Here is a 20,639-nt window from a genome sequence, read left to right as displayed (position 1 = left end):
TTCGGAGTTTCTGTTTCTCGCCGTCATCAGTATGGGGCTGTAAGTTATGTCAGCTCATACACCCCTGCTTATATTTGTGTGGTGGTTAGTGACCGTTAATCGATCTTTATTGAGATCATCTTCAGGGCCTGGGATTTACAAACATTGTTTAAATTTAACAAATACATGTAGGATGTGGAAAAAAGTGAATTTATACGATGCAAAAAAAATATTTTTTTTTTTAATTATTAAGAAATCGTGAGATGCGGTCTGGTATGATGTAGGTTTCAGAAAAACATTTTCTTTATCGTGCCAACGTTTCGATCTTTTATACAATGCAAAATATATTTTTTATATTCAATCAATCAAGACAAACACTTTGATTGAGTAGAACTACTTTGATTGAATATAAAAAATATATTTTGCATTGTATAAATTGAATTTTTTCCACATCCTACATGTATTTGTTAAATGTAAACAATGTTTGTAAATCCCAGGCCATGAAGATGATCTCAATAAAGATCGAAACGTTGGCACGATAAATAAAATGTTTTTCTGCAACCTACATCACACCAGACCGCATCTCACGATTTCTGAATAATTACCTGCTTATATTCTTGACGCTTTTATTATAATGATCATCCTTTCTCGTGTAAAGGTAATTTGATTATAATCAATCATCTTCGTCTGTCTATCGTCCTGTGGATTGCGTTTCCGCACTTTGCCATGTTCAGTCTTGGGACAAGGACACTTGTCTGTGTGATTCCTGTGAAGTCTATTGGCCTAGTAGAACATTTTGATATGTGATTGATGGTTTATCAAACTGTTTAACTCCCAAGCCCAACCCAAATGTTGAAAGTATTTTGTATTTTCAATGAAAGTATTTAATAAAATTTGACCACTTGTTAGATCAAATCAAAATTGTTCATGCCTGCTACAGCGTTTGATCGTTTTCGATCCTATTCTTTCGATTATTGCTGGTTTATATGTAAAATCAGTGATAATTGTCAAACATAAACAGAAACTAAAAATTGAAAAAATCCGAAATACGTCTGACAGGCCAATACAGCACGAATAGTCAAAATGATTGAAAACATTCTTCCACCGCAGACCACAAGAAAAAATCTGACAATTCAAATAACTGTAAAAGCAATTAAAATTTAAGCTTTTATTCGTGAAAATACATTTTACAGTTGTCAAGTTGACATAATGACAATCGTTTTTTCAAATGACTTTTGTCACCTAGTGAACGGGAAATGCTATAGACCTGTTCCCATCGGGAAGAAAACTTAATTGGCAACACGTTTGATTAGTTGTTGGACTTTGCTTCTCATCGGTTTCTCCCTGTCCTCTTCCCAATGACAACCGCCACTTTCTCTCGTCGAGAATTACGTCCGAGAGGCTAATCGTTCCTAAAGAGTCATTCCGCTAAGGCAGAAATCTTTTTCGATAGAGAAATCGAGATATCATAATTTGAAAAGGAAAACTGCAAAAAAAAACCCGTCTTATTCTTAGGCTCAACCCTTGGGATAATAACGAGCTGCCAACATCGGATCCGATGTTGACACTGACCGTGAGATGCTTTCTCCGTTGACGTCAGAGTTGACGATGGAGACAATAGCTTTCAGACGAAGGCCATCCAGGATTGGGTTAACTGGAAAAAAATAGTTGTATCAAGTCACTTTCTACTCGGATTTCAAGCCCTTCGAGCCTAAAACAAACAGAAACACCTTGATAGCACTTGACTCATGAGTAAACATATCACGTCTTATCGGCGAATGAGTATTAAGCAATTTATAACTATTTTTCTTTAAGAACAGACAAAGCTGATTGTTATTTAATGCCTATTTATGGCCGTAGTACATAATAAATGCGATAAACAAATTTTAATTGCATAATTATATTTTTTAAGTTTCCCCTATTACGCATAATCAGCATGTTTAAAATGCTGATCAAAACTATCCTGTCCTCAATAATATCGTATTTAACTGCACGTTTGTACTTTAAATGAAAGCCAGAGTTACTTGTAAAATTACATTTTTTTTTCAACTAACTTGAAATCTTTCCACAACCAAAGATAGGAATAAAATATAAACGGGAAAATATTCAACAAAACAACTTTTTCAATACATATCTGACCAAAATGATCATAATATTCATCGGGGTGTTCGTGTGGGATTTATCGGATCCGCTCATCGAGTCGGCATTTCATGATTATGATATTCTCCAACATATAGTGAACGACCACGCATTCAGTACGAATTAAAATAATATCTTGGTAGAAGCTAAAATCTACAACTTCTCAATAAGTGACTGGAGATTAAAATAATAAAATGTTTAAAAAATATCCATCTTTCTGTTTTATAATGCGATAATCGTCTTGTTAAAAAATCTGTTTTTTTAATCATGTTCAATAAGATTTAAACAATTAGATTTAGTGAAAGTTAATAGCACGTTTCGTTAATATATCTAATATTAATTCATTTACGTTTTAGTGGTCAATTGACCAAGTTGTAACTTTCAATTAATTATTCTTTCCATGTAAGGTCTTGGTTCAGATAAAAAAGTCAGTGACACGAGCGGGATTAGAACCCACGACCTTCGGCTAAATACACCGCAGCTACTCTACCACTTGAGCTATCGTGACTTCGATCCAAACGGACACCAACTCTCCATCTCGACCTACAACCGTTTGAACCTTATCTCTTTTTGCCATTTTCAAATGTCGTGTAATCGGATTGTGAAGGGATACTTCTTTTTACTTATTAAATTAATAAGTAATTGACCAAATTACATTTTTCAAGTAATTATTCTTTCCATGTAATGTCTTGGTTGAGATAAAAATTAGTCAATTGACCACTAAAACTTAAATGAATTAATATTTAATACGTAAAAAGAATTATCGCTTCACTAAACAGCTCCCCGTGGCCAGTTCATAAGTCGCTGAGAATCCGATCCGATTACAAGATATTTGAAAAGTCACGATAGCTCAAGTGGTAGAACAGCGGGGTATTTAGCCGAAGGTCGTGGGTTCCAATCCCGCTTGTGACACCGACTTTTTTTATCTCAACCAAGACCTTACATGGAAAGAATACATCTAATGTTTTATTGACTATTTGGGATGATATATTTAAGACGAAACTTGCAAACTCAATTTTCTATTTCAAATTATTTTAATTCTTAAAAATCATGATTGAATCTATGTTTGTCTAAAGGGTTTTCTCTTCACAAGTTTATAACTAATAAAAATCAAATTTATCTATTGTATAAAGGGATAATCAATTTCAATTAATTTCGAAGTTAATCAATCACATGCCTTTCGTTTTCATGTGAGACTTAAAGACAAGTTTTTTTACTTATAATTTCAGCGCTAATGGCCGTTGAAGTGTACTAAATGATTGATTGTTCAGGGGCATCAGCGCTTTCGGCTCTTAATAACGGCAATTTTATTACAATCAATTTTGTTTTGTGTTCATTTTTAAAATGTTAGGACATATTTTCAGATCAAAAGTTGATGATTGATTATATGTAATAACTACTTAAAACTAAATTATTCAATTAAAGGTCTAGTTTAACTTTTTGTCTAATTCTTTATTCAATATCAAACCATGCGGCCCAAATAACTATTCACTTCATTTCACACTTCATCAGAATTGCTGGTAGAAAAAAATATTTTGTGTATAATTAATTGAGAAGTGAGAAAAAATATTTATTCGTATTAGTCTAATATGAGAAAAATGTTGGAAAGTTGCTATTTAGAATTGAAAGATGCGGTTTGTTCCTACATGTTTAGAATTTGGACAAGATGGCTCGTCAAAGATAGACCGTAAAGTGGTTTAAAAAAATCTTTTTTCGAGAATAATAATTTGAAAGACAGTGGTTGTTGTCTGGACACTAGGGATGACACACGGGTATTTACTTTTGGGCGAAAGACGGCCTGTATGTCCAGCACCTAGAGAAAGATTGCTCGATTGTCCCACCATATAGAGAGCGTGTAGGAATGCCACCCGATATGAGAATTTTTTTGAGCAGTTTGGGTCCCCTGTTCCAATTTTTAGAAGAAACAAGACTGTTTTATTGAGCATAGTACTTTAAAGATATCTCGTCTTGTATTACTTTGTGTAAATTGAGACTAAATACATTTATAAGCGTGAAAGAGTAATTTTAGAGAACCAATTGTACTACCCCATCCACCGCACCACATACACAATTAGATTAGATATATAATATGTGTAAAGGGTGACGGAGAAATATGACGTACTCATCACTCCAACTGAGTGAATGGTATGTAAATAGAGATATTTATATTCCCGAATTTACGAGGGAGTGAGAGTGTGAATGGGTTTGGATTTAGGAAGTGTTGCGTTGGGGCTGAAACGGCCTAGTAGATGATAGCCCCTGGAGTCCAACCTCGCTGGATGGACAAATAGGACCGAGGTCTGGCTCTGGACTGCCATCATGCGGGATGGGCGATTCTCGAGGCATGCGAATAATTTATTGTAAATTACACAAAAGCTGGCAACTGCAAGAAGGATAGGCTCGTGTATGTATGCACATCTGTTTGCAGAGCTCATATAAATCAGTAATCAGTAAAAAAAAGTGTATTTTTACATGATTTAATTTTACGTTAATTTCTTTCAAATTAACCTAATTCAAGACATCAATTATATCAAGGTAAATTCCAAAGATTCTTCAAATAGATATAGATCAAAGGTTGGCAAAAACAGCTTCCCTTTAAGGATATGGTTTTAAATTCATCTACAGCTTGAAGTCGAAAATTACGAAAATAAGGAGGGAGTGAAAGAGAGAGAATAGAGGTTATTTCCAAGCCGTCAGAAGTCATCAGGCTAAGATTAATTAGTGTTTTAATTGTTCTTGAAAGTCTGCTCATAAGCTAAACTGAATGTTATTATTTTCCTAAGAAGGAAAAGGGGGAGCTAATTCCTTTGCGTCCGCGTTCTTTATCCTTTTCAGCTTCATACAAGGCCTTCATATAGCGGTCTACTTGAATTTCTAGCTTTTGAGCTTTTGAATCGAGCATATAAGGCAGAAGTTCATATTCTCGGTCAGTCGGGCGAGTAACGTTCGTCGTCCATCAGCCTAAATAGATCAGGCCGTTCGCGAAGGGGTCCGCGACGTCTCGGCGTGAATTGGATTGTTGCCTTCTCGACTCCCGAGAGAAACCGTTTCACGTCTCGGAGAGATGGCACAGTTTACGCCTAACGACTTTACGGCCGGCGGGAGAATTCAGGGGTCATGGACATTAATGTCTTTCCCCCTAAAGTGTAACACCATCACGATGTTTACCCTTAGACAAATGGGTTTTTTAAATGATAATTATGACACGTTATTTTACAAATGGGTAGAAATTATTATTGTTTATATAGCCTTGGTAATAAATTATATTATGAATTACAGTATCGACTAATATTGGGTTGTCCGGAAAATAATGCAGGATTTTGGTATTAAACAAAAAAAAAGAAACTAGTTACTTTAAAGCAATGTTCTTTAATCAAAANTTGACATTCATACAAATGAGTAATCCTGTAAACGTAAACAGAATATTTTATATAGATTTTTTTTAATGAAAACTTAAAATCCTGCATTATTTTCCGGACAACCCGATAGCTCTTCTATTTGTAATTCTGGAAATCGTATCTTTTCTACGGTGCCCATAGTTCGTGAATAATAATCGTTTGCTCCTTTAAAACCGAAGATTTCTGCATTTTTCAGTAACTTTATTTATGTTTATGTACTCTAATTATTTATTGTATAAAGAAACAAGTACATTACAGTACTTATTATGTAAATGTGTACATAAATTGCTTACATTGTACTTTACCCTTGCTCGAAAAAAAAACTTATGGGAGAGTTTCAGATTTTTATATTTTGTTGTTAAAAATGGAACCCAACTTTAGTAATTAAATAAAAATTTGGACATATGACAGGAAATTAGGTCAACTTACTGAAAATCGTAGGTTATTTTTTTTTTTCATACGCTAGATTCCGTAAAATAGGACAATTCAGTGGTGTATTTCCATCTTTAAGTGTGTTTTTCTGTTTTGTACAACTTTATAGTTGTATGTTCTGGGTTTTTAACTGGTTTTTAATTTTGTGTATGTGAAAAAAACATTCCTAAGCTGTAAACATCATTTTATTATTTTATTTATTTAATTTAATAGCAGGATATACATTTTTTAAATTTATTTATGTTTTTGAGAGTTTTCCTGATTTCTGATCTCAAAATAATTATTAAACAGTACTAATTAAAGCAATTATCCGTTCGAAGCATAGCAATTAAAACGAACGGTATTATACCGACAGTTAACTGAACTATATCTACATATAAAACAGTTCATTAATAACAAATAATAAAAATCATCAAAACGGCTGGAAAAAAAATTAAGTTGACTTCCGGACCCTTAATTTTGGGCTAAAGCACGCGAATGTGTCCGGTTGCTCGATGTGTCCCACATAAATGAAATGGTATTCTTTGGCTTCCTATAGGGAGCGTGTGGGAAGCTATCGGATATGAGAGCTAGTATTAAGTTCCGATTTTTTTCTGTTTTCCTGTTCCGATTTTTGGAGAAATAAAGCTGAGATATCTTGTCTTGTGGTTCTTTTTAGCCTATAACGGGAGTGAATGTATTTATTAGTGTGAGTGTGTACTAAGAGAGGGCCGATAGTGGAATATTTATTACCCCGTTGATTATAAATTATTATTTGTAATTATTATATGTGCATAGAGTGAATGATATACGTGAATTGGAAAGAATACAATGAGGTTGGTGGCTAAAATGACCTAGAATTTGACAGCCTCGGAGCCTAACTTCGACAGCGGGACGGATAAGAACGAAGTCTGACCGAAAACTCGAAGTTAGATGTTTCTTTAAGCGAGATGTCATAAATTCGATTCTGTATATGTGTGCATGTATGTACATTCGGTGTGGGGTTGAGCTCATATAAGTCAAAAATCAGTAAAAACTTGACGAGAAAAACTACTAATCAGACACTAATTTTATAAAGAAATGTTTCAGCTAGTATGATTTACACATTCCTGAGTCCATATCGAAAATAGAATTGTCGCATGTACAACTACTACGGTGTAAAACATGAGTTTATAACATATTCAAATTTACATAAGGTTAAAAGAAGAAATATTTACGAAATTATAAAACTGTCGATTCTGCAAGGTTAGTAATCAGTATTCTTAGTTCTATTATCAATTTTTCACTAAAGTGTGCCAAACATTACGCAATGATCATTATCGTTTTATGATCTGAATATTATGAATTTTTGTTGTGGAGGAAATGTGTGGGAACGGAATTTCCAGATACTCTTGATCCGGTTGGGTGAAAACGAATCAGGGCATAACTACATACCACCAGTCGCGAAAAAGGTATGCGAAAGTATAGAAATGCATAAAGTATAGACTGCAGTGTATAAACTATTAGATGTGCCTACAAACATTAAAATCAATTATTTTAGCTGTCGAATATTTATACGACTAGCATATGAAAATATTTTTTCCATAAAAGCAACAGTACGTTCTACAGAAACCTCATTTATGTAGGAAACAAAACATTATAATTCATCTTATGGAATGTTATATACAAAAGAAATGCCAGATGTGAAGTGCACTGAATTATAACGCGTAAATAATAATTTAGTTGATTTCCTTGAACTAATAGAAGAAAAATGAACAAATCGAACGGACCTTTTTAATTCCCTCCTCACTGTACAAACGATCAGGTAAAATTGGCCCAACATCATGTTCTTTTATATTACCGCGGTACCATGTACAATACCTGGTGAAATGCTAAAGAGTTGTCCAAAGGGTGGTTAATATATTTAATCGAATTTTTTGAGACAGTCACTTACTGGTAATTATTACTTGATCGCTCATGCGAGAATATTTAGACTATTTAGTTTGAGAGCAGAAAGGAGAAAAAAAAATATATATATAGAGAGAGAGAGAGAGAGTGGTAGAGAGAAAATGTAAAAATGATGTGTGTGTGTGTGTGTGTGTGTGTGGTGTGTGTATGCATATAATGAAAGGAAAGAAACTGCTAAAAATAAGTTGTGAAAAGGGAGTAAGGAAGAAAGCCAGTTACAAAGAAAGGAGCAAACGACAGAAAAACGGACAAGAGAATAGAAAGAGTTAAAAAAGAAAGGTTGCGAATTATAAAGAATGGGTGAGAGAGAGAGAGTGACAGAGGAAAAAAGAAATGCTTGAAAATAAAGTAAACATAGATAAGAAGAAAGTGGGAAAGAAATAACATAAAATAGAAAGGAATATAGTGAATCATAAAGAAAAGCCGAGAGTGTGAAAAAGATAAAGAGTAAGAGAGTGAAGGAAGGAGTGTGAGAGAGAGAGAGTGAGATATTGATTGAGAGTGAAAGAGTGATAAAGCAGTTGACAAAAAAAGGGGGAAAATGAAAGAGATAAAAAGACAATAAACAGGGGAAAAAAAAGATAGTTAAAAAGAAAGTTGTCGTACATGTATCGCCGAAGCGAGTACTTAAAAAGAAAGGAACAGAGACACGAAAGTAGAGAGAAAGATAACGAATTGAAAACAAAGGGAGATAGAGAACGAGAAAGAGAGAGAAATGATAGACATAGAAGGACAGAGTTAAGAAGAGAGAAAAAGCCAGTTAAAAAGAAAGGGAAAAAAAGTCAGTTAAAAAAAGAGAAAAAATACAGATAAAATAATTGGAAAAACAGAAAGAGATTAGGAAAGGAAGAGAAAGAATTACAATCAAAGGAATTATAACCAAATGAGATAGATAGGTAGATAGCGAAAGAGAGAGACAGAGACAGAGGCAGAGAGAGAGAGAGAAAAAAATAGGCAGGTAAAAAGGAAAGAGAAGAAAAAAGTTAGAAAGAAAGATAGGGAATTAATAAGAAAAGAAAATAGAGAGATAGAGAAAAGGAGTGGGGGAATGCAGGTGTGACAGAGAGATTGTGTGTGAGTGTGCGAGCGAGAATATCAAGAATATTGAGACAAAAAAATAATACACAAATAAAGAAGGTTATAGTTAGTAGGTAAAAGATGAAAAATGCAATAATATTAAGACGAAGCTACATAATAAATAAAAATGCTTCTAAAAGAATTACGTTATGTTAATAATTTTATCCCCCGAAAATCATCACTTGGCTTGAAATAACACTGTAACTGCCAAAACTCTATGATTTTATTTAAATCATTTTATGTTTTTGAATGTAAAATAAATTGAAAAATTCCATAAGCGCTTGTTGACTATCCTTCAACGTTGTTGAATGCGCTTGATAAATAATATAATAAGATTTAATTGACCTCTGGTCGTTCAATTAATCTTATAATATCAGTTTTATAATTCAGAACGAACAATAATTTTTTTAGCGAATAAGAGATTTATTGGACTCTAAAAGCGTTAACAGTATCATCAGACCTCAGGTTCAAGGGTAAATCGCCTTGCAGACTTTTACTTAACGCATAACTTTTTTAAAACTCTTAATGAACGAAGGTTAATCCCTCCTTGACGCACCCTCTATCATAGTTAATAAGAAATGAAATGTGCAGAATGCGATTAGACCGGCGGAAACCAAATGACGTGGCTTTACGATCACGATACCATGTTTACGTAGATTGGCAAGTTTAAAATAAAAACAATCTTTTCCTTAAGGGAAACGGTTTGCTTAACACCCTAGCTCTTTTTCTAATCAGTGGGGCAATCCTTACATTATTTCCTCTGTTTTTAATTATAATTTTGCATCCGTGTGCAGTAACATTCACTTGAATGCAGATACAGAACGAAATGTTTCGCTATGCAAGTATAAAAAGATTAGAAAAAGCGCCTATATTCTCCGAAAATTTACACAACCAAGAAAACCCGTTCTCTATTTATTATTTTTAAGCTATTAACCACAAGCATTTAACAATTAATTAAAAGTTAAGATTAGCAATAAGTAATAAAAATAATCTAGAATGTTTATAAAATTAATTTTAACCTAGTGATTTTCCGTTTAATTCTATTACTGCAATACGTTGCAAGCAAATGTCCTGTCCTTTCAAAACACTGCAATTCACAAACTAATACAAAATCTAAATAGGTCCAAGCTAGGACGGTGAGCTATACGACTTTTACCCAAATTAAAAATTTAGAAACTATATCACACCTTCACATCCTATACTTGCCTCACATAAAATATTATTAAAAAAAGGTTTCATATTAAAAAAAAAGCCACTGACTGGAAATCACTATTGTCAGGTAGCATGATTGCAGGGTTATAAGCAGGGTGAGGCAAGACGATATGCAGTTGTGGCGAACTTTGCATCGAGCGCAAATCATTTTCTGAATCGTTGGCGTTTTTCCGGTTGATTAAAGTGTGATTTTATTCTCTTAAATCCCATATAATCTATTAACTGGTGAATAATATTTAGTAAATAAAAAAACAGCATAGTGTCAATAAGTGTTAAAAAAATTTAAAACACTTAATGTCATTTTGTCAAAACGCGTTTAATTTCGGGATAATATTTTTTTAAACTTAAATTAAACGATTTAAATAAAACGTCTGGTCCTCTACAAAATTACAAAGATTTTATCTTAACTGGTTAATCAATACTGATAACATTTACAATGGAATGTGAAGACTCAACAGGTCGATGATAAAAAGTGATAAAAGAATTATTGAGGCTCGATCGATTTCGATGAAGTATCCCAGGGGTACAATAATTCAAATTCATTCTCAAAACAAATATAATAGAAAGTTTTGAGATTTTTTCCCGCGGTATGAAGGTTGGCCTACCTGAAACTGGACCTTTTGGTCTACCAGTTCTTGCTGTACATACCCACTTCCCAGCATAGAGATAGGCAAAACCAGATCTGTCGAAACCAGCGAGTATCGACAACCTTCGTTTCAACGGAAACAACGAAACGACAGACAAAATATATGACACCATACAGAAACCTGGGAATTATTGTCCACCAGTCTCAAAACAGGTAGTTCGGGTGACGTTAATCCTTTCTGGAATGTATTACTTTACTTTACTTACTGGCATTTTTCTCATAATTATACGATGATTAGTGGCTTTTTGTAAACTTTTTCCAAACTAAGTGAATCCGAGGTTTCTACAATATATACCTAAAGTATTTAAATTTGCGGATGAGTGAACAAAGCCCTGCTACTTTTCCCCTAAATTATAAATTTATGTTGTACCTATGGCCTATGTAATTTCTCAATAAAATATTACTATTCATACTTATAAAATAAATATTTTAAAAAAATGTATTTTCCGATTTTATATACGAAAAATTTTGAAGTTTCGCGATCCTGTGCTTTTTCAAGAACTATGTATAATTTATTTCTAGGGAAAACATTAACTTTACATTATCAATTCGAGTATTTAATATTTCTATTTTGTAGCCTTTTAATAAAGTTTTATTATTATTACTTATTGAAATCTATATGGACTTACGGCAGCATGGGTTACATCGAACTTTCCGACTTTAATCGAATCCTGACTCTTTCCTAAGATCAAATAACATGCCGTTTTATGTTTTGAAACGCACTATTCGCGACTTTGTAAAAGAAACCCCCATAAAAACGATCCTGCATTCTAATCCATATTTCCCTCGGGTCACTTCCTAACCATAATCAGAGACGTCTCAAGAGTGTATGATCACGTGATTCCTCTCGGCCATGGCAAATCCCTTTTCTTTTTTAAACATAATTCATATGAAACAGTTCGTTCCCTTTGGTTCTTACATAGCAAATCATGTTTTCATCTCGAGGGTTCAAGGTTCGACATCTAGCGAGATGAATTATTGGCACACGTCCATTTACGGCTAGATGCAGCCCACTAGTGGCATGTCGCAACTAGAACTGCCGAGTAAATGGATGATAAGAGGAAAAAACACCAGCATTAATTACTACAGTAGCATGTTCTATGTAAGACTATTTAAATTGTAAATAACTCCATAACCAGTTTAAAAGTTGATTATTACGAAAAATAAACAATAATGATCATTAATGTGTAGAGATTAGTGACCGTTAATCGATAGTTATTCTGATATCGTGAGATGCGGTCGGGTGTGATGTAGGTTTCAGAAAAACATTTTCTTTGTTGTGCCAACGTTTCGATCTTTTATTGAGATCATCTTCAGGGCTCAAAGTGTTTGTCTTCTGTGTAATTGTGCCATCCTTGCGTGTCGTGTTGAGAGTGCCCAATAAAAGATCGAAACGTTGGCACGATAAAGAAAATGTTTTTCTGAAACCTACAACACACCCGACCGCATCTCACGATATCTGAATAACTAATGATCATTAAATTTTGTTTTTAAAAAATTTCATATTTACAAAAAATCTTTTCTTTATTCTCTGGTCCGAATTGTTTCTGTTGCTCCGAGAAATATCTAGCTTCAAAATTATTATCGTGTGTAAATAATCAGACTTCTAAATGTAATTGTATAATATATATAAATAATTTGCACTGTTGAATTTATGAATGTTATGTTGAATCATAATAAATAATAATAGTGTTGGGAGTGCCCTGAAGATGATCTCAATAAAGATCGAAACGTTGACACGATAAAGAAAATGTTTTTTCTAAAACCTACGTCACACCAGACCACATTAACTAACAGTCACTAAACACCACACATTTCTACAATGTTACGTTTATGTTGGTTTTGTTCTGTGTTTAATATTGTTGGATTGTTGAAATCGAAAATGTGTTGGTGTTCAAAATGGTGGGTAGCCAATTTTGATTGGGTTTTTTCAATCATATATTTTACCCTCCTAACCAGTTATTGGGATGTAATTCCGATGTAAGTTGCCCGTCAATTTATACTATTGATGCTGTAAATTACATCAGACTTAATACAGAAAACATACACTTTGAATTAATACAAATACTTTCATTAAACCTAAAATTTCTTTTTTTTACGACTTCGACCGGTATTCGAACGGTCACTTAACACCACTCATTAAATTAAATAGTCACTTTTAATCAAAATATTACAATAAAAACTTTATTTTCAAGTGTTTTATTAATATAACAATATATTGAAATAACTGATGGGGTAAAAATTAAAAAAATTATAAATAAACAGAACAGTCGAAACTTAACTATTCTTGAATATGAAACCTAATTAAAGTAATCCATCGTTCCTTTATTTGTCTTTCCATAATGTTTAAGAAAAAATATTTATTTCTACGCATTCTATTGTAAATCATCGTTTATTTCAAATTAGAGTATCAACAAAATATCTTTTTTTTATGTGGAATATTTATATTTTATCAAATGTACGAATGTTGCTGTGACGATCTATACAATAACATACACAATAAAATATATAATGTAAACTGGTAAAGTTAGGCTAGTGATGAATTAATCGAGGCTTTTCCATTTGTTGCGTTTACTGGAATTACCAGGTAAATCCTTAAAACCAAATTATATTACGAATGTAAGGGAAAATTAATCTTTTCATCTAAGGTCTTGGTTGAGATGAAAAGCCGAAGGTCGTGGGTTCGAATCCCGCTCGTGACACTAACTTTTTCATTTCAACCAAAACCTTACGTAAAAAGATTAATTAATTGAAAGAAGTAAATTAGTCGATAGACTAATTATAATGGATTTATAATGAAAAATGCAACCACCAAATACCAACTACTGTTAATATTGAGAAAAAAAATTATTTAGAAATTAAACTCACTTAATTAAACTTTAAGACTGCTTCGAAAGGTTATACGAAGTTAATTATTTTATTTGTAGCATTATTGAAAAAGCGATTGACGTATTTTAATGAATATATATGTTAATTAATTTGCGTTAATTATATAAAATTGCATACTTTAAAAATTATTAGTTATAAATTAAGTACCTAATTAATTGGTGGACTCTTTTTTGTTTTATTTTTTCCCCTGAGGATATCTACTGAATGACGGTTACTAAGCCCAGGCAATTTATCCCTTCATGACGAAGTCCAAATTTCACCCTGCAGACAACACGGAGAAATTGTCACTATAACGTCAACTAAACCTACAGTTATTAGGCCGGCAGGATGTTCGTACCCACACAATCAGATTATTTACGCCAATAAATACATTCATATCGGATAGAAACTTTCAGACCACATCTACAACGAAAACCAGATAAGCCAACGTGATTTTAATATTATTCGCTGCCTTCCCGACCTCTCACGTTACGCCCATTCACAATATTAATTAACCTAACCGAATCAACAGATCTGTGTACTGCACATTCTAACACAAACACTTCACCATTCATCAGTTTTTTATTTTAGTCAAACGTCTGCTTTGCGCCTTCTTCAATGAGAAACTTATAAACAGAAAAAACGTATATTGAGCGAGTTTACTTTGACGGGTCTGTGAGGTATTATTATTCCGTCACAGACTTGCTTACATCCGCCAACCGTCACGCTAATAAATGCAGTCACTAAATAAAAGCCATTTATAAAGAAGGTTCTCTACATGCAACCATAAACTTTAAAAATTCACTCATGATATTCAAATCTTTTATCGTGTAATCAATGTTGTAATTAAATTTTTTCCGGTGTTTTGGGAGTCGCTCACATTCGGATAGTTTATATTTCGTGGTGATTATTATAATAATTAATAGACTTATTACTGAATTCAATAGCTTGTTGCTTTTTTGATTTACATTTCTTTCATTTTCATTTCAATTTGTATAATTTAATGGAAAGATGTTAATGTTGAATTACATTCAACAAAGTACAACAATGCTGGTGGGAAGACTTTTGCGCTGTTCAAAATTGGGAAAATATTTTTTAAAAGAAAAAATAGTTAATTAAATAAATTTACTCTTCTAAAATAAATATAATAATTCTGTATTTCATAAAGGCATCACAATTTTCTGTTAATGTATAATATAAATAAATAAATATAATTTTGTCGCTCGTTATTTTCAAAACAAGTCCCGTTCATGTAAATTGTTTGGCGATAAAAAAATAACACCGTAAAATGGCAATTTTAAACGATAAGCAACTTAAGATAACAGCATTTACACTTCAAAATCAAGGCTGAGTCTGAAATTGGCAACAGACTCTGTAGAAATGGTGATAAGGCAAAGTTGGACATAGAAAGTTGAGCAGGCGTTTATTGTCAACTAATAATAATTCTTTATTTCCCCAAGAGGAAAATACAAAAGATATTACAGTTTTTTTGGAATCGATGTCGAATAATAAAAAATTATCACCTAATTATAAAAGTATTTTTTTATTCTTCCATTAAAACCTGCTTCCCATAAATATCAATATTTGTACCTGAGAGCAGGAGTTGTAAAATTAACAATGAATTTTAATTATACTGAAATAAAAAGAAATGTCTTAAGCAGTCAGATTAGTAATTTAAAATGTGGCTTGTTCTACTGATTCACTAGAAAGAAAATTTAATTGATTATCAAAAATTAGATTATTTTCGCAAATAAATTTAATTAGTAGCTTTTTGATACATTTTCTAAGATTTTTGCTAATGATAGGAATAAAAAATGTGCCGATAGTTATTAATATTTTGATCCACTTTTAAATACTGGTAGAACAAATGCTCTTTTAAAATATGTCGGGAATATCTCCATTGAAAGAGATAAAAGGAACATAGGTTGAAGTTAAATAATTATCAGAGAATGAGTTTTATCATTAAAATTTTTAAACAATACTTCCAATTTTTCAAAACTAATTGGGTTCAATTGGAAATTGGATTCGATTTAGAGGTAAGAATTATAAAGTCCAAGTTTTTATAATAGTTTGTTTACAAATAGTCTGGATCTCGGTATCGTCTTGGTGGAAAGAATGGTTTGGTTACAGTCCTTGCTAATATTTGGACCGAGTCTATCTTGAAAGAAATTTGAAATCGTCTAATAAAACCTTAATTATATCAATTTGTAGACATATTTAAGGTCGTTTTGCCCTGATTATTAACTTAAAATAGGACGAAAGCTTGGCAGTCAAAATTAAATTTGTTATTCATCAAGACTATTCGTGAGCAAAAAGTAGTCGATCCAGCTAACAATTAAAACCGAACCTTTAATATTAGACCGGCAGTTTGAGAAAAAATTGCTGCAAATGTTTCTACATAAAATATAGTTAAGCCAAGATAGCCTGTTTTTAGAAATGTGTAATATTTAGTGACCGATAATTAATTATTATTTGGATATCGTGAGATGCGATCTTGTGTTCAGAAAAAAATTTCTTTACTGTGCCAACGTTTCCATCTTTATTTAGATCATCTTCAGGGCTCAAAGTGTGTGTTTTGTGCGATGTGTCACTGGACGTGTTGAGAGTGTTTGTTTTTAGAGATTTAGTAAAAATCAAAGGGAGCGCTGGTGGCCGCAACGGTTTAGGCGTTGACGCAGCGCTCATCACTGTAAGGGAAAGGTCCCGGGTTCGAATCCAGCGGCCCTGCGTTCGAACACGACATACTTACAAATGGGCTTTTTTTCAAAAACACCGGCACCCCGAGGGTTGATATAACCTCTGCTTGTTGCGAACCCTCGTAAAAAATAAATAAATAAATAAAAATCAGAAGAAAAAATGTCCTCTCGATTGTCTTTTTTCTAAAGTAGAATGCCCTAGGTTTTATTACGTGCAATTAACGTATAACGACCGGCGATATGTCGGATAATTAATTCGATGATAATGTAAGTCTATTTTCTGAAGTTTTAACAATTTGTTTACTTTTAAGTAATTATTCTTTCATTAATTTTAACTTTCGACTTTCGTAATTTTAGTTTCGCCTGTAAGAAAAGATGAGCGAAAATAAGTTCTTTTTTTTTCGTTTTACTATTATGAATTACTATTATTCTGATTTCTGACTATAGAAAAAATTTAAGAATGCGGCAACACCAAGGTTTAAAGTTGACGGAATACCTGTTTCCTTTGAGAAAGAATAATGAAAAATAATAATAAAAAGAGTGAGTGATCTAATCAAATTACCAATTAAAATTTTTCCAACAAAATCACACTAATAATACACTAATAAATAAAGACATATTGATTAATTATTGCAACTAAGGTTTTTTTTCCAATAATTGAAGATAACACATATTTCCTGAATTTAATGTTGAGGAAATGTAGGTCATAATTCCTCTCATTCATACATTTGAACCGGGGTGCCCTGAAGTTTTGAAAGAGCCAATCAAAACTTTCGAAGCGAAATTAATTTATTCAAAAGGCGTTCGCTTGGTTTGTACCGTCAGCGAATCCATCCTCGTTTGAATCGGCAAGAAACAAGTTTCACGTAAATGTCATTTTTTTGAACACGCAGCCGATTCAATTTATAGCCCTGACTCGGCTGTTTTATAAAGTCGACGAACGGGTTAAACGGAACATCCACCACGGAAGTAAAACACTTGAAACAACCGATGCAAAATGTGAGGCATCTTTGTAACCGACATAAAAATTTAAAAATACAAAGAAATAGGGTGGCAAGGTTGTGAAATAAAATTTTTAAGTAGGAAGAGTTGTTTGTTGGCTATGTTTAGTCTGTTGTATCTTCTATAAATCCTTTGTAAAAAAGTAAGTATATTTAAAATAATAGGTCTATAAAAGAAGTTTTTTTTTAGAGAAAAACTTATATACATATTTAGCATTTAGTTCAAACGAAACGACTTCAACAAATCATTTTTTACCGCACGGGTCTCATAAAATCAGACTGATTGTACAAAGCGATTACGTCTACCGGTGCAATATTATTAAAATAAGAAATATAAAAAGGTCAAATAAATTTCAAGGTTATATTATATACTTGATAAAATCAAAGCTTTCGATTTTGGGATCAAGGAGTTTATAAATTATCGAATAAACATGGGTACCTGTTCATTTTTGCGAGGAACCCGTAAGGTCCGTCGAGTTTCGCCGTTTTATCCAAATTGCGACAATAGAGGGTCCAAATGCAGTCGAGGGGGCTCGGCTCGTTGCTTCTCTTCTCTTCCGGGCTGGTCGATTTCGCGTATGCTTTTCCCAGGTTGCCCACAGCTCTCATCACGCCAAGAAGGAACTCCAGCACCTCCTGAATCATACCCTGCGACTCCAGTTCTTCTCGGGAGCGGCTGGATTTTCCGAGCCGGTCTGGAGGAAGGAACAGGGCGTTTAAGGCGACAACTTCCGGATCTTTTTGCAGACGATCTCCCAATGCGTCTTCCTCGGTAAAAGCTATCTGCTGCACGTTATGAAGAAGGAACAAATCGATTGCCAACAGACCGAAAGAGACCAAACTAGACGAGTTGCTCAACAGTGTTTGTCTATTGGGATAGATTAACGAGGACATCGGGATTTCAGGGGCGGACGTGTTGTAATACATAGTTTTTAGCTTTTCCATGATTATTGTCGCGTTACTCTTGTATATAGATTCGTTGACTGTTCTAAGGAGGTCCAGCCAGTCGGCGTTTACCGCTTTCCTGCTGCCGACGAGATCGTAAATATCTTTCAGCCTTTTTTGCAAATATGTGAACATGGGGTTTTCGTACTCGACTTCACTGTCTTCGTAGTCTTTTATGTACCTAAACGGCGGGGGTTGGGGCTGGATGCCCGGGAGGCTGAAATCGTCCCCGATGTCTTGAGGGTCGACGACGACCGGCCTCGCCATCTCTCGGGGCCAGTCGGCGGGGTACACCGCCTCGGACTTCTTCTTCACGGGGTTTCGCTTCAGCGGATACAACTCTTCGTAGGTCATTGGATCAGGGCCGAGTTCAAGACGGTCGGCGGGTGTCGATGTCGGAGTCGGCTTAACCGTCGCTCGAGACGAGACATGCCTGAACCTGGGTCTGAGAGCCGGGTCCCGCGAGCCCAGGTAGAGAGTCGCCGCGATGAACGCGGATGTGAAAAGCAAACCCGAAAAACCCGCGCACAACCACCACTTCCCCAAGCTCCTCTTCTCTCCGAGCTGCATCTTGTTCTGGCTGTGCTCACGCCTTCTCTAACGGACGCTCCACTCCCCTCTCCGGGTCACTCCCGTCAACCAAGGACCTCACCCTTCACTTCTTATTGTCAACTTACTCGAATTTTTTGGTGATTTATTTTAGTATATCATTTCATAAACTCATACCACAGCGTTGTTACATTACAATTAAACCCGACTGACGATGCTTTTATTAAGCTTCCGCTTTTTAGATTTATTGTTTAAGGAAAACCTTAAATTCAATTGTTAAGCCTCAATTGTTAAGTTATATATTAAAATAAAGATTATTTACAGATCGTGAGATGCTGTCTGGTGTGATGTACGTTTAGAAAAACATTTACTTTATCTTGCCAACGTTTCGAACTTTATTGAGATCATCTTCAGGGCCTTGTTTTGTCTGCATTTCAACAAAAAGGTTCTCTGATTTATTGCAGATGCTAGATTCTTTTCATTCACACATACTTTTTTAAATTAATGTTGCAAAGTCGCATCACCATTAAAAAGCACGCACTTTGAAAAACAATCAAATTTAAACGAAAAGTGCACATCTTTAAGGAATTAGATTTTAGATGGTCATGCATTAAAGGACGATACAACTAAGAAAACATGGTCACAAAAATGACTAACTTTGTCAGTAAGCAAAACCCAGCAACTGACAATGAGTCACTTATTGGGGCCCTCTAGACTCCATGGTTTTTGATGTTAGTCAAAAGTTTTTCGGGTTTGTGCCATCTTCTTTTTAAGTCATCAACTTTGTTTCTTGCTAAAATACTATTTTAACCTACTTTGCTACATCACTCCGGTCGGTCCAGTCCCAAAATATCTATTTTTTTTTCTTTGCCATATATTTCGTATGTAAGCGTTTTGATATATATTGTATGTAAAAGGTGCTTCAAAAAATACGAATTCTACTCAGAATATTTTTTTGACCTACTTTAATTGAGGCGTACAGGTGTTTGTAACTTTTTATATGATTAATCTCACATAATACTTTCTTATATTATTATTTTGTTAAGCGTAAAATACATAAGAAAGAAAGACAGAAACCCATTAAAAAATTAATAATTTCATAAAAATGCCGATTTAAAATACTTTTAAAAAAATCCATTCCTAAGGCCCATTGGTTAAACATCAACTTCATAAACACTTTATCCTTCTTGTGTTATAAAGCAATCATAATTGACACATTCTGCAAAAGGATTAGTTAAGGTGTTTTTCTTTGTCGGTTTAGCTGAAGATATAGCATTTTTACAAGGTATTTTGCTCATTTAAAATGGAGTAAAATTTTAGTAGCATTAGTAATAAATTAATTAAACTTGAGGAAAATTTGTGATGTACATTATGATGAGGCTTTTGAATCAAGTACCGTCCGTAAGTGGTTTGCTCAGTACAGAAATGGAAAATTTTGAATTGGAAGACGCAAAGCATTCAGATCATCCTTCAAGATAGGTGATGATCAAATTTAAGCTTTTGTCAAAAATAACCCAGTATTAGAAGTATCGACCACTTTTTCACTTACGAACACTGTGGATCAAGGTATAGTAATGAAGAAGAAAGCAAATTTACTGTCTACTGCCATGATTTCGACCGATGTTAAGTTCATCATCAGGCTGATAGCATATCTAAGTTTGTATGAAAGGTGGCAACAGGTAGACGAAGGAAAAACAAGCTCATATATTGTTGATTAAATTTGTTTCCGATTTTACGTTTAATTTACCATCAAAAAGCGCTATGGGTTAAC

The 20,639-nt window shown here is 33.7% G+C and overlaps 1 protein-coding gene across 1 annotated transcript in view; it reads right to left on the bottom strand.

Moving 5' to 3' along the window:
- Nucleotides 1-18,921, bottom strand: part of LOC106666137 — a 104,102-nt gene extending 85,181 nt beyond the window's left edge. Inside the window, exon 1 of the mRNA XM_014393073.2 lies at nucleotides 17,814-18,921. Within this exon, the coding sequence (XP_014248559.1) occupies nucleotides 17,814-18,889 (1,076 nt within the window). The 5' untranslated portion in view covers nucleotides 18,890-18,921. The remainder of the gene's footprint in view (nucleotides 1-17,813) is intronic.
- Nucleotides 18,922-20,639: the final 1,718 nt, after the last annotated feature.

The sequence above is a fragment of the Cimex lectularius genome, unplaced genomic scaffold (assembly GCF_000648675.2).
Source record: "Cimex lectularius strain Harlan isolate CLEC.00 unplaced genomic scaffold, Clec_2.1 scaffold162, whole genome shotgun sequence".
NCBI lineage: Eukaryota > Metazoa > Arthropoda > Insecta > Hemiptera > Cimicidae > Cimex > Cimex lectularius.
The sequence above is the reverse complement of the archived record's forward strand: the minus strand, read 5'-3'. Positions and strand labels throughout refer to the sequence as shown.